Source organism: Staurois parvus, unplaced genomic scaffold (genome assembly GCF_062004578.1).
Source record: "Staurois parvus isolate SC_StPar_1 unplaced genomic scaffold, SC_StPar_1.0 ptg000207l, whole genome shotgun sequence".
Taxonomy (NCBI): domain Eukaryota; kingdom Metazoa; phylum Chordata; class Amphibia; order Anura; family Ranidae; genus Staurois; species Staurois parvus.
The window spans coordinates 6,343,386-6,356,563 of NW_028318003.1; the positions used below are offsets into that span (position 1 = coordinate 6,343,386).

The following is a 13,178-nucleotide window of genomic DNA, read 5'->3' on the forward strand; positions in this document are numbered from 1 at the left end:
TACGGGTAACTGGTAGTTGGAAGACAAGGAGGAGGAAGCCAATGAGTCAGTGAAGCTAATAAGAGAGTGATCAGAGAGGGGAAAAGGAAAGTTGGTGAGGTTGCAAGGAGTGCATAGGTAGGAGAATACAAGGTTGAGGCAGTTACCATTGGAGTGAGTAGAAGCATGTGTCCATTGTTTTAGGTCAAAAGAAGTGGTTAGGTTTAGGCGTTTAGAAGTAGCAGGTGTGTTAAGATTAACAGGGATGTTGAAGTCACCAAGAATGATTATGGGAATTTCAGAAGAGAGAAAGTAAGGCAGTCAGGTAGAGAAGTCATCAAGGAAGCTTGATACCGGTCCAGGAGATCATAGCAATTCTTAAAGAAACTGGAGAGAATAGATAAATACAGTGAACTTCAAATGAGGAGAGGGACAGAGAGGGAGGTGAATGAAGAACCTGAAAAGTGCTTTGTGGGAATAGGAGGATTCCAACTCCACCTCCTTTCCGTCCACTGGGCCTGGGACAGTGAGTCCAGAGGAGACCACCATGAGAGAGGGCAGCAGGAGAGGGAAGGTCAGATTCATGAAGCCAGGTTTCTGTAATTGCAAGCAGATTAAAGGAGTTTGTGATAAAAAGGTCATGGACAGAGGTGAGTTTGTTATAGACAGAGCCGGCATTCCAAAGAGCACAGGAAAAGGGGAAGCTGGTTCTAGGAAGAAGAGGAATAGTAACCAGATTGTGTGGATTGTGGCTGCTGTTAGAGGATAGGGTGTGCCGGGTGTACTGGTCAAAAGAAAAACATAGTGGTCTAGGATTTAGGGAAATGTCTCCAGGTGTTAAAAGCAGAAGGGTAAGAGAGGTAATATGTGAGTATGACTTATATGGAGGGACAGGTCCCAGTGTCCTGGAGGTTTTATTAGTATGTGGGTTCAGAATTAGCAGGAGTTGATGAGTACAGTAATAAGGTGAAGACAGGAGTGAGGGTAATATATATAAGCTGTGGGGTGGAGAAGAGGGGTAAAGGAGAGAGAGTTCGAAGAGAGAGGATACAACTGTGAGAAGGAGGAGTAGGGAGCGCATGTTACAGAGTGGTGAGATGAAGAAGCAGACTGGGTAAGAGCTGAAAGAGCTGCTTGGAGAAACAGGTCACCTGTAGTCTGATTAGTATTTGAAGTTGTCTGCTGTGGTTTTGAGCTTTGTGCATTCGCTGAAGTGCAGAGCCGAAGTGCAATGCTCAATACTTAAGCCACGATCAATACTTTAGCCAAGATGATAGTTGCCAATGCTACCCCTGGCTGTGCCTTCCCTAAGGAAAGCCTAAATTTATAAGTTATGAGTTTGATGGGGGGTATTGCCAATTAATCAATTAAGAATGCATAGCAGAGACACATGGCTAGCAGGGTAAACTTCTCACACCAAAGGAGGACTACAAGAGACAACAAGAGAGCAGGAGGGCAGAGTTGTAAAGATTAGGATCAGCTCATAAATTTGGGTTAGACAATAAGAGCAAAATAAACACCACAGTAATAGAGACAGAGTTATAGATTTTGGAAGCAGTAATGATTACCAATAAGAACACTGATAATTTTGAATCAGCTTCAGTTAGATTTTAAAAGCAGTATAGATTACCATAGCAGTAGAGGGTGAATTAGTACAGGATGAATTAGCATTCATAAATGGCATGGTTGATAGTACAGATGGATTTTCAGGGATCCTGTTGCCATGCAGCCGTGTGATGGTGACGGATCCCCTCGGGCCGCGGTGGTGCAAGTGCACAAGCGCAGGAGCGTGCGGGAGCACATGCGCAGAGGCACATCACTGCTAGGTGGGCTATTTAAACCTGCAGAATAGTAAAATCATTGCCTTGTGGTCTACAACGTCCCTGCACATATTACCTGATTCTGTTACCTGTATCCTGATCTGACCTGACTAAGAAAGAACTCCGCCTGCACCGACCTCGGCTATCCCTTACCATCTGCTTGCATGCTCCCTTGTACTTGATCTGCTCGCTTAATAATGAACCGGCTTGTCTGACTCTGCTATATCTACTTACCTGCACCTGGTTTGCATCCTGACGGCAGGCATACTTCCCTGCCGCTGCACCCACGGTCCTGCACCTGGCTTGCATACTGGTCACAGCCATACTTACCTGCCGCTGCACCCATAGTCCTGCACCAAGCCTGCATCCTGATTGCTGCCATACCTGCCTGCTGCTGCACCTACGTTCCTGCATCTGCACCTGGCCTGTATCCAGATCTCCTGGGTCTTCAGCTACCTGCCGTCAGCTGCAGATCTACCCGGCACTCATGCCACTCCTGGCTCTGCGCCCTCTGTTCCCACTATCAGGGGCTCTGAGCGGGAGTTGTAAGAGGATGCCTTCTCTCCACATCAGGCTCCCCAACCAGGTATGTGACATGGATATTGCTCGCAGACATTTATCATATAGCAGTGCAGGGTGAATTAGCATTCATACATGGCATGGGTGATAGTACAGATGGATATTGCGCACAGACATTTACCTGTGATGGGACAGAGAAGAGTTATTCAGATGATGCAGAGCCAAAGTGCAATGCTCAATACTTAAGCCACGATCAATACTTTAACCAAGATGATAGTTGCCAATGCTACCCTTGGCTGTGCTGCCCCTGGCTGGCTAAAGTGGTTATAAACCCTCACATATACCCAGTAAAGTGACTAGTCTCAGGTGATACATAGAGATGAAACAAATACTCCTACATAAGTTGTACCTGTGTATCTGTGCACTCTTTCCTCTACATCTGATCAAAGTGCAGAATTTATACAGCTTGTCTGAGCTTCCAGAAAGCAGAGCACAGTGAGCTGAAGGTACACTTTGCAGAGTTCAGTGAAAGCTGATTGGAGTGAAGGGACCCCCCTACACACAGGAACATAGCTGAGACTGTCAATCACAGCCTGTATGCTGGAGCTCCTTCCCCTGTCACCTTTTTACCTTTTGGTGTCAGGAAAACTTGTCAGTAGCTAGCAGAGGAATGAGGCAGCAGACAAAAAATGATCTCTGGATTGAGAAAAGTACACACTACATTAGGATATGCTTTGATCATCGTTTACAACCACTATACTGCTACCCTGGTTACTGTATATGCTTACCAGAGAAAATAGGAGATGATGTTTTGATTTTAAAAATAAATATGCAGTTTGTGGCTGAGTTCTCTCTTGATGAAAATTCAAGTATCCAATATGCATTCTAACTAGTAAATGTTGTTTGAGGTGGAATTTGAGGTCACGGTGGAATTGTATGTAATAGCTGAGTGATTTTGTTTGTACCTCTTTTGATAAATTCCTTTTACTTTAAACTTTTGTGTTTTTTAACACTCACCTTGTTCAGATCCATCGCAAGCTACAGTGTGAGCCAGCTAAGCAGTGAAGCACATTGGCAATTTTTAGTATGTTAAAGTGGTATTAATTCCAAAAGCAAATATTTATTATATCGCAGCTTACCAATTCTTAGATGTGATGACTGCGTTAGTTTTTTTTTTATTTAGGCCTTCTTTCTTCTATTTTCATCTGGTGATCCAACCAGTAAGTCTGTTGCTTTTCTAAAGAACAAGCTCTCTTCCAGATGTATCAATTTACAGTGATGAGACAACCTTTTTTCCACTGACAGGGGCGCCTTAATGATCAGCTTTTATTTATTAAAAAAAACCTTTACCCCAAAAGGAAAAAAATGTTTGCTGCAACTGATTAGAAAGTGTGAGCTGGAGTTTGGCTTACAATTTTTTAGTATAGACTGACAATGCTGCTGTCCTAAGTTGCCCCTTGTGCTCCTTCATCCAGAATGGGGGCACTCTAATACAGGTATGTTTCTGGCCAGATCTCCAGGTGAAAACAGAGGGAAAAAAATAAAAAAGGAAAACTAATGCAGCCACCACATCTAATAATTGTTAAGCTTCAATATGTTTGGGTTTAATACCACTTTAAAAAGTACTAAATTACTCTATGTGGTTTGGAAAATAGCACAGACGTGCATACATATCTAAATGTCACAACAGAGAATCTGTGTTTATTCATTCTAAAAAGAGGCAGCCGGGGCCTATAAGGCAGGGGGGGGGGAACACATCCCAAGCTACTCAAAAAAGGTGTCACCTGAGACAAAAAGACTTCAGACTGATAAATAATATGCATTTATTGATTTCATATTTTACATGTACAGCCAGTCTAAGCTCAGGGAATCACACAGTCAGGTTGCTGGCTACGTGGTGGTAGATGGTCACACTTGAAAGGCCATGAGAAGCCAAGTTGCTCGATTTGGGTCAAGCATAAGTGCATTGCATTCAAACACACTGAACGACAAGGCTGTAAAGCTCCACCATCAGATGAACAGCTGGGAACCAACAGGGCACACAGTAATGGGCGCAAGGCAGGAAAACATGGCAGATCCTGGAGGATCTGTTGGAGAAAATAAGAATAGTTTAATCATTTAAAATGTAAATGTTAATAACGGGGATAATTAATGAAAACCTAAGGGGAAACTGTACAGCATATGTTAGATCAACAGGCTACATAATATATTATCATACAGTATCTGTGCATTCCAGCACCTTCCTATAAAAAAAAAACCCTATGGGTATCCCCCACCCCTTAGATAGTATAGCTATTAAGTTTCCTCATTGCGCATGTGCTGCTCTGTGTACTGCATAGTTTATCGAACTTGGCATGACCACCAAGCTAATGCTTTAGTGGCCATCTGGCTGAAGTTTCTATATAGTGATCAATAAGGAGGTAAGAATATTAACAAACTAATCTTTCCTTTAATGCTTACATATTTCTACATCCATGTATCTGGAAAGAAGTGTAAATTGTTTTAAAAGGGGCCAGAGCCCCTGAAATGCATATTGGCTCCTCCGAACCCCAACATCGCAGGTTGGCCTAGTGGATATTCACATTGCTGCAGGTCCTGCTCAGCTGCACTCATTTGTTATCCATCTGATGCCTCCATTCTTGCCTCAGCTCCTGTATGCTGTTAATCAAAATTTTAGAACGTAAGTGTAAGCGATCTAACTAACTTCTGAGCCTTGCACTCTGTACGTAGCACATCCCTGAATCCTGCACTCTGTATGAAACACACACCTGAACGTTGCACTCTGTACATAACGCATTTCTGAATCATGCACTCTGCATGAAATGCAGTCCTGAACCTTGCACGTTGTACATAACTGCAGCACCTCACCCGTCCTCCAGAATGATGCTTTGATCTTACTCTGTACGTAGCGCATCCCTGAATCCTGCACTCTGTATGAAACACACACCTGAACCTTGCACTCTGTACATAGCGCATCCCTGAATCCTGCACTCTGTATGAAACACACTCCTGAACCTTGCACTCTGTACGTAACACATCCCTGACCCTGCACTCTGTACATAACACGCCCCTGAACCTTGCACTCTGTATGAAACACACTCCTGAACCTTGCACTCTGTACGTAACACATCCCTGAATCCTGCACTCTGTATGTAATGCATCCCTGAATCCTGCACTCTGTATGAAACACACACCTGAACCTTGCACTCTGTACGTAACGCATCCCTGCATCCTGCACTCTGTATGAAACACACACCTGAACCTTGCACTCTGTACATAACGCATCCCTGCATCCTGCACTCTGTATGAAACACACACCTGAACCTTGCACTCTGTACGTAACGCATCCCTGCATCCTGCACTCTGTATGAAACACACACCTGAACCTTGCACTCTGTACATAACGCATCCCTGCATCCTGCACTCTGTATGAAACACACTCCTGAACCTTGCACTCTGTACGTAACACATCCCTGCATCCTGCACTCTGTATGAAACACACACCTGAACCTTGCACTCTGTACGTAACGCATCCCTGCATCCTGCACTCTGTATGAAACACACTCCTGAACCTTGCACTCTGTACGTAACACATCCCTGCACTCTGTATGAAACACACTCCTGAACCTTGCACTCTGTACGTAATGCATCCCTGCATCCTGCACTCTGTACGTAACACATCCCTGAATCCTGCACTCTGTATGAAACACACACCTGAAACACACATGCCTCCTAGAAGAGCAAATTGATTTGTATTAAGGCAGATGAAAATTGTAAAACCAACATCAACAAAAGGCTAGCCATACATTTTACAAGTTTCCTTTAGATTTACCAAAGCATAAAATATGAGCTCAAACCTAAACACATTAAATTTGTATGCAATCATGCAGGCCCTTGCACTACAAAGTTGAAGGTAAATCTAAAGGAAACTGCACAAGAAAATTGTATAATGTATGGCCAGCTCAAGGACTGGATGAGCAGTGACACTGACAATGGATGAGTGCCTGAGGGTCCTAGCACAGGTGAATGTATGTTCCCCCACAGTGGTATTTATTTCACCCATCTGTTGAGTATTGCAGCATGCATGCTGGGGGCAGAATCATTATGATCATCCTGTGTAGCCATCTGTTCATTAACTCAGCTCTGAGCTTGGGACAGGGAATGAACATTTATGGCCTCTGGTATGATTCGCTGGAACACACCTGGGGAAGCAGTCCAAAATTGGACAACAAGGCCTTGTGGTGTATGAAAGATTGCAGAGAGAATGACTGTGTGTTAGCATAGAATGGACCCCTTTCCCCTCTCTATCTCCCTGACAAGTTATCCTGTATTTTATTTTAATCAATGAAAGGGCTTTTCTCAGTGGAGGAGGAGGGGGAGTGTCTCCGTTGAACCATTTGTATTGCTGTTTTGCCAGAAAATTTGAATCTGTAAACCACTGCAGTGCTGGAAGTTCATAGACAGGAAGAGGACAGGTATCCCTGCAGTGAAGATTTCTCCAGAATCCAGCTGCCTGCACAAGGGGACATACTTCATTACAGGTAAGTGACGTGACTAAACCTGTAGAGATTTTTTTCTCTAAACTTTAGCTTTAATGCACTAGAAATTGGACATGATTTTTTTAATGCAACAAATCACAATGCAAAAAATGTGTACTATGGTGCCCTGCACAGCCCACTAGTTTAACAGGTTGTTGGGGTGCTGCTCACAATCAGTGCACATGCATAGGGAAACACAAATTCATAAAAACAAAACTATTGTGCAGTCCTCTTGACATTTTATAAGTTGACCAGTTTAGATCAGGGGTCACCAGACTCTTTAACACATCAACATTATAAAATGGAGCTTACACCTCTGTTTCTGTGGCTTCCTCCTCCACCCTTCTGCACCACCATTATGGCGCGTGCACAGATATTCCAAAGTGTTCTGCCTAGGTGCTGGGTATTTTCTGCATGTGTGCAAAGATGGGTAACATGGAACTAACAAAACATCCCCGTCTTTGCACATGCACATGGAAACCCCACGTGTGCAGATGTGCCACAGATGTGCCACAGGGCTGTCAAGACCCAAAGCCTTGCAACACATCTGAGCATGCGCAGGGGAGTGGAGTGATCCAGATGCATTCTCGTCTAGCTGACAAATGCAGAAATGCTGCTTTGCAGCACAATAAATGTTTAAAATAATATAATAAAAATATATATATACAATTTAAAGGGTGGAAAGAAGCAGGGCAAGAGGAGATTAATTTTAGGGTGAAGGTGCTCTTTACAAAAGCATGAACTTGTTCATTGACCCCAAAGCATTTCTTTTTAAAAATCAGAAGTTATATAGAAGGTTTCATAGTGCCATTACTGAAGTTCTTTACATATAACAGGCGTTATTGTTTCATTGATAAATGAAGCTATGAATCCAAGTGTTGAAATACTCTTGTTTACAATGGCAGCACTTCCTCTCATTATCAGTAGCTGTCATTATGGTTACAATGCTGAATTTTTGGTAAATGCAAAGCAACCAGTTCTTTGACAGTGCTCTTTTCGCTATGGGTGTACTCACAGAGTTGAGGTACTGTAAGTGAACTCACTGGCTCTCCAGCAGAGTTTGAGGTGGGTGTACTCACAGGTTCTCAAACAGTGTTTGAACTAGGGTTGCCACCTCATCTCCTTAAAACTGACCTCATATTAATTACACAGGTTTTGTGGCTAATTTAATACAGATAAAGCACTAAGTGAGTTTAATTACCACCTTCATCAGCCTCAGAACCTGTGTAATTGATATGTGTTTGGGTTTAAAGGGATGAGGTGGCAACCCTAGTTTGAAATGAAGGGAGTATCTTTAGGATCGGAAGTGGGCATGTAAGTATATCCTTCCCCCTATACGGGGGAAGTTGCAGAGTCACAGACACACAATGCAAAAATGATGGTAAACAAGTCTAGTGACAACACACAGCTAATACAACTCATGGCTGCTCTCACTGGCAGCTGGCCATCTATCCCGAAGCAACACTGCCTTGCTGCTAGCCATCTCTCCTTCAAGGCTACAGGCTGGTGCGGTGCTCTATAGAAAACTCAAATAATTAATTGATCCCAATTAACCTTCCATCATTTATTGAACTCCAGAAATTTACTGATTCTGTTTTACCCCAAACCATTTTCTAATCCATTGAATAGCCAAATTGACTATTGGGGGTCAATACTGACTACTTTAGCAAGCTCTTGTTTAGATCCAGCCACCAGAGGTTAAATAAATGGCTTTTTGGCCTGCACAAAACTAGACATAATGGTCCTTTGTAAATCTAAAACTTGAATCAGACTGCAATGGATGGTATTTCTGTATCTTCTCAATGAGTCTGGCTATCTTGTGACCTTGTCAGACAAAGGGGATTATTTACTAGAACTGTAAAGTGCAAAATCTCTGCACAGAAACCAATCAGTCTGCAGGTTTTATTGCCAAAGCTTAATTGGACAAGCTGAAGTTAGAAGCCGACTGGCTACCATGCACAGCTGCACCAGATTGTGAGTGCAGTAGTTTTAGTAGATCTCCCCCAATATATTCTTCATACAGATAGAGCCCTCTTGGGGGTGGTGCTGTTCTATAGAGAACTGGTAAGTGAACCACTTTTTGCCAGTCCAGTAATAAGGAAAATAACAGGGTCAATTCTGCTAAATAGCCAATTGAGTGGAATTTCCATTTTTTGATCATCTGTATGCAAAGTTACAACTATTAATTAGTTAGATTTAGAAATGGCAGCCACACTACCTTATATCCTTTGAGCAGATCACCGGCAGCTGGTTGTTCCAGAAGAGACACCCAGAGATTAGGAAACACTGTGAGAGAATAAGATAGACCCTGACACAATGGAACATTCAGTGGGCGACATGGGTTCTCTACAGCACAAAAAAGAAAATAAAATACAAAGTTAATTCTAGCCTGTCATTAGAAATATCAGAAACAAATGTGTGTGGTTTGGAAATAGCAAAAGGTAACTAACTGATAGTCAGATTATAAAATGATTACCCAATTCAGGATCAGGTATCTCAGGACAGTCAAGTTCATCTCTTCCATCAGAGCAGTCCTGCCATCCATCACAAGCCCATTGAAGAGATACACATTTTCCATCACCGCATCTCAAATCCATGGAGCTGCATTCAACTAACATCAGAAAAAAGACATTGGCTACACTTCACTATGCTGCAAGAGCAATTAATTGTGTATTTAAGCCCACAAAATAATATTTTATCCAAGCTTTAGCATGGTAACATCATTTCAAAAGTAATTTTCAATCTTTTTAATCTGATGGCCCTACTGACATAATACCTCATTGTCTTGTCATGAAGCTCCTATGTGCCAGCAAAGTAAGCAGAGTGGAGTTGGGGTGGGTCGTCCTAACTCTAATTTTTTAGCTTTAATATAACCTAAAGACATTTTTTTTGTTTGGCTAGAGTGAAAAGTGATTAGAACACCTGCCAGGTTTTATTGCTGTCTGTGTTCCCTCTCTATTCGTCCTGTTTACTGTTATCACTGAAAGTTAAAAAAAATCCCAAAACCTCAACAGATCTATTATATGTATTTGTGGAAGGAGCCATGGTTGCCACTCAGGTTGGACTTCAAACATGTCTGCCTTCCTCCCAATTACATAAGCAACTTCTCATCCCTCAAAGGCACATCTCTTCCAGACCCTGAAGATACTTCTAGCTCCTGAAAGCCAGCACACACCTAGTCCTATCTCATCCTACCCGAGCTACATGCTGAAAATCTATTTCAATCCACAAACCCTCCATTCAACCCATGTACACCTGCGATAAATGTGACTGTACTTTGTGCCAGTGTTACTTGGAGGTCTGAAAGTGGAGACCACTGGGCAGACCAATAGGCAAAAGAAGAGTGTTGGAATGCTTGCAAAAAGAAACCGGACAAGACAGAAGCAGGTACTAACAATTAGAGAGATACATGGTTAGGCTGCTTCCATGCACCATTACCGCTTGAGTGACAGCTTCAAGTATAGTAGGGCTGCTGACATCACATCCAAAATGACGAAACCCAGCAGCAGTCTCATATAGTTACATAGTAAGTCTGGCTGAAAAAAGACAAAAGTCCTTCCAGTTTAACCATAAAAAAAGCTATAATCCTACACCCACAGTTGATCCAGAGGAAGGCAAAAAACCCAACAAAGCGTGATCCAATTTTCTCCTGCAGAGGAAAAAATTCCTTCCTGATCCCCGGAGAGGCAATCTGATATTCCCTGGATCGGCAATCTGATATTCCCTGGATCAGCTTTACCTATAAATAGTAAGAAGTTATATTTTGTGTATACAAGAAAGAATCCAGGACTTTTTTTAAGCAATCCACTGAGCTGGCCAGAACCAACTCTTGAGGGAGTCTATTCAACATTTTCACAGCTCTCACTGTGAAGAAACCTTTACGTATTTGGAGATTAAATGTATTTTCCTCCAGACATAAAGAGTGCCCCCTTGTCCTCCTATGTGATGACCTCAGGGTGAATAACTCTACACCGAGTTCACTATATGGACCACTGATGTATTTATACATGTTGATCATATCCCCCCTTAATCTCCTCTTCTCAAGAGAATACATTCAGTTCCTCTAATCTTTCCTCATAGCTGAGCTCCTCCATGCCTCTTATCAGTTTGGTTGCCCTTCTCTGTACTTTCTCCAGTTTCCCAATGTTCTTTTTGTGAATTGGTGCCCAAAACTGAACTGCATATTCCAGATGAGGTGTTACTAATGATTTGTACCGGGGTAATATGATCTCTCTCTCTGGAGTCTATACCTCTTTAATACAAGAGAGGATTTTGCTCGCTTTAGAAACCGCAGCTTGGCATTGTATGCCATTATTAGGCTTGTGTTCTACCAGAACTCCCAAATCCTTCTCCACCATTGATTCCCCCAGTTGTACCCCCCCCAGTATGTATGATGCATGCATATTCTTAGCCCCCAAGTGCATAACCTTACATTTATCAACATTAAACCTCATTTGCCACATAGTTGCCCAATTAACGAGTACATTGCGGTAGGCTTGTAAGTTGGAGACATCATGTAAGGACATTATTCCACTGCACAGCTTGGTGTCATCTGCAAAGACTGAAATGGGATTTTTAATCTCAGACCCTATATTGTTTATAAATGTATTAAAAAGTAAGGGTCCCAACACCAGATGAACTTTCATGGCATCTCAGTCTTAGTCCGTAGGGTCAATATTGAGTCGGCCCACCCTTTGCAGCTATAACAGCTTCAGCTCTTCAGGGAAAGCTGTCAACAAGGTTTAAGAGGGTGTCCAGGGGAACGTTTGACCATTCTTCCAGAAGCACATTTGTGAGGTCAGTCACTGATGTCGGACAAGAAGGCCTGGCTCACAGTCTTCGCTCTAATTCATCCCAAAGGTGTTCCAATTAATATACACTTATTGAGATTTTGGGACATGTAGCAGAATACATTTTGGCCAAAATTTATAAAAAAAAAATTAGAGTTTAAAAAAAAAAAATATTAAAAATAGTAAAAATAGTAAAAAAATAGTAAAAATATTGTTTTTTTTTCAAAAAAATTCGGTATGTTTTCATTTGTATTGCAAAATTTTTTTTAAAAAACTAAGTGGTGATCAAATACCACCAAAAGAAAATTCTATTTGTGTGAAAAAAATATATAAATTTTGTTTATATACTGCATTTCGGTGCAATTACCAGTTAAACTAGTGCAGTGCCGTATAGCAAAAATTGCCTGATAATGAAGGGGGTAAAATCTTCCGGAGCTCAAGTGGTTAAATGCACAAAGAATTTTATGAGTATATTACTTTTAAAATACTGTAAGCGGTTGGTGTCACCCTCAATATGGACATTAAGACTTCACGTTCACACCCTGTTCTTTCTGAATATCGAATAATTATGGCAATAAAAATATAATATTACCGACTTCCTGGCTGTCCTATAGCAGATATACTGGTACAGGGCGGCACAGGTGCACAAAATCATGTGTGTATATATACGTGATTTTGCACCTCCAGTTGGGGGGCACGCGCGCGCCCCACCCAAGCGGCCATGGATATCAATCACTGGGTCCCAGCCAGTGATTACTCGCCGGCGCCCAGTGATTGCTGAGCATATCCGACGGGGAGGAGAACTATTTGTAAACAAAACAGTTCTCCTCTCTGTCAGCTCGAGCACACTGCTTTGGATGGCTGTGCACAGCACAGCCATCCAAAGCAGTGTTATTACAGTGAAGCACACAGACACAGCACTTTGTAAAACAGCACAGTTAACCCTTTGATCGCCCCTCATGTTAACCTGCCCAGTGCCATTACTGTAGTACAGTGTCAGTACTTTTTTTTAGCACTGATCACTGTATTGGTGTCACTGGGGATGTCAGTGACACAAAGTCAGTTCCCCCCCCAGTGTCAGAATGCCCGCCGCAGTCCTGCTATAAGTTGCTGATCGCTGCCATTACTAGTAAAAAAAAAATCCCAGTATATATACCGCCATTTGTAAACTCCTATAACTTTCACGTAAAGCAATTAATTTACATGTATTGGGATTTTTTTTAGCAAAGACATGTAGCAGTATAGCAATATACATTTTGGCCTAAATTTATGGTAAAATTTGATTATTGAAATTATTTTACTGGACATGTTTAATAGCAAAAGATCTAAAATATTGTTTTTTTCTCAAAATAGTCGGTCGCACAGGCGATCAAATACCACCGAAAGAAAACTCAATGCGTGGGAAAAAAGGACGTAAATTTTATTTGGGTGCAGCGTTGCACGACCATGCAATTGTCAGTTAAAGTAACGCAGTGCCGTAATGCAAAACATGGTCTCGTCGGGGGGGGGTAAATCTTTAGGAGGGCAAGTGG

The 13,178-nt window shown here is 42.1% G+C and overlaps 1 protein-coding gene across 1 annotated transcript in view; it reads right to left on the reverse strand.

The window, feature by feature from the left end:
- Nucleotides 1-4,124: 4,124 nt before the first annotated feature.
- The window catches only part of MFRP (membrane frizzled-related protein), an 88,787-nt gene continuing 79,733 nt past the window's right edge, over nt 4,125-13,178 (reverse strand). The window contains exons 11-13 of the mRNA XM_089678575.1: nt 9,333-9,467; nt 9,075-9,202; nt 4,125-4,405 (exon numbers count right to left, since the gene is read on the reverse strand). Of these exons, the coding sequence (XP_089534701.1) occupies nt 4,181-4,405; nt 9,075-9,202; nt 9,333-9,467 (488 nt within the window). The 3' untranslated portion in view covers nt 4,125-4,180. The remainder of the gene's footprint in view (nt 4,406-9,074; nt 9,203-9,332; nt 9,468-13,178) is intronic.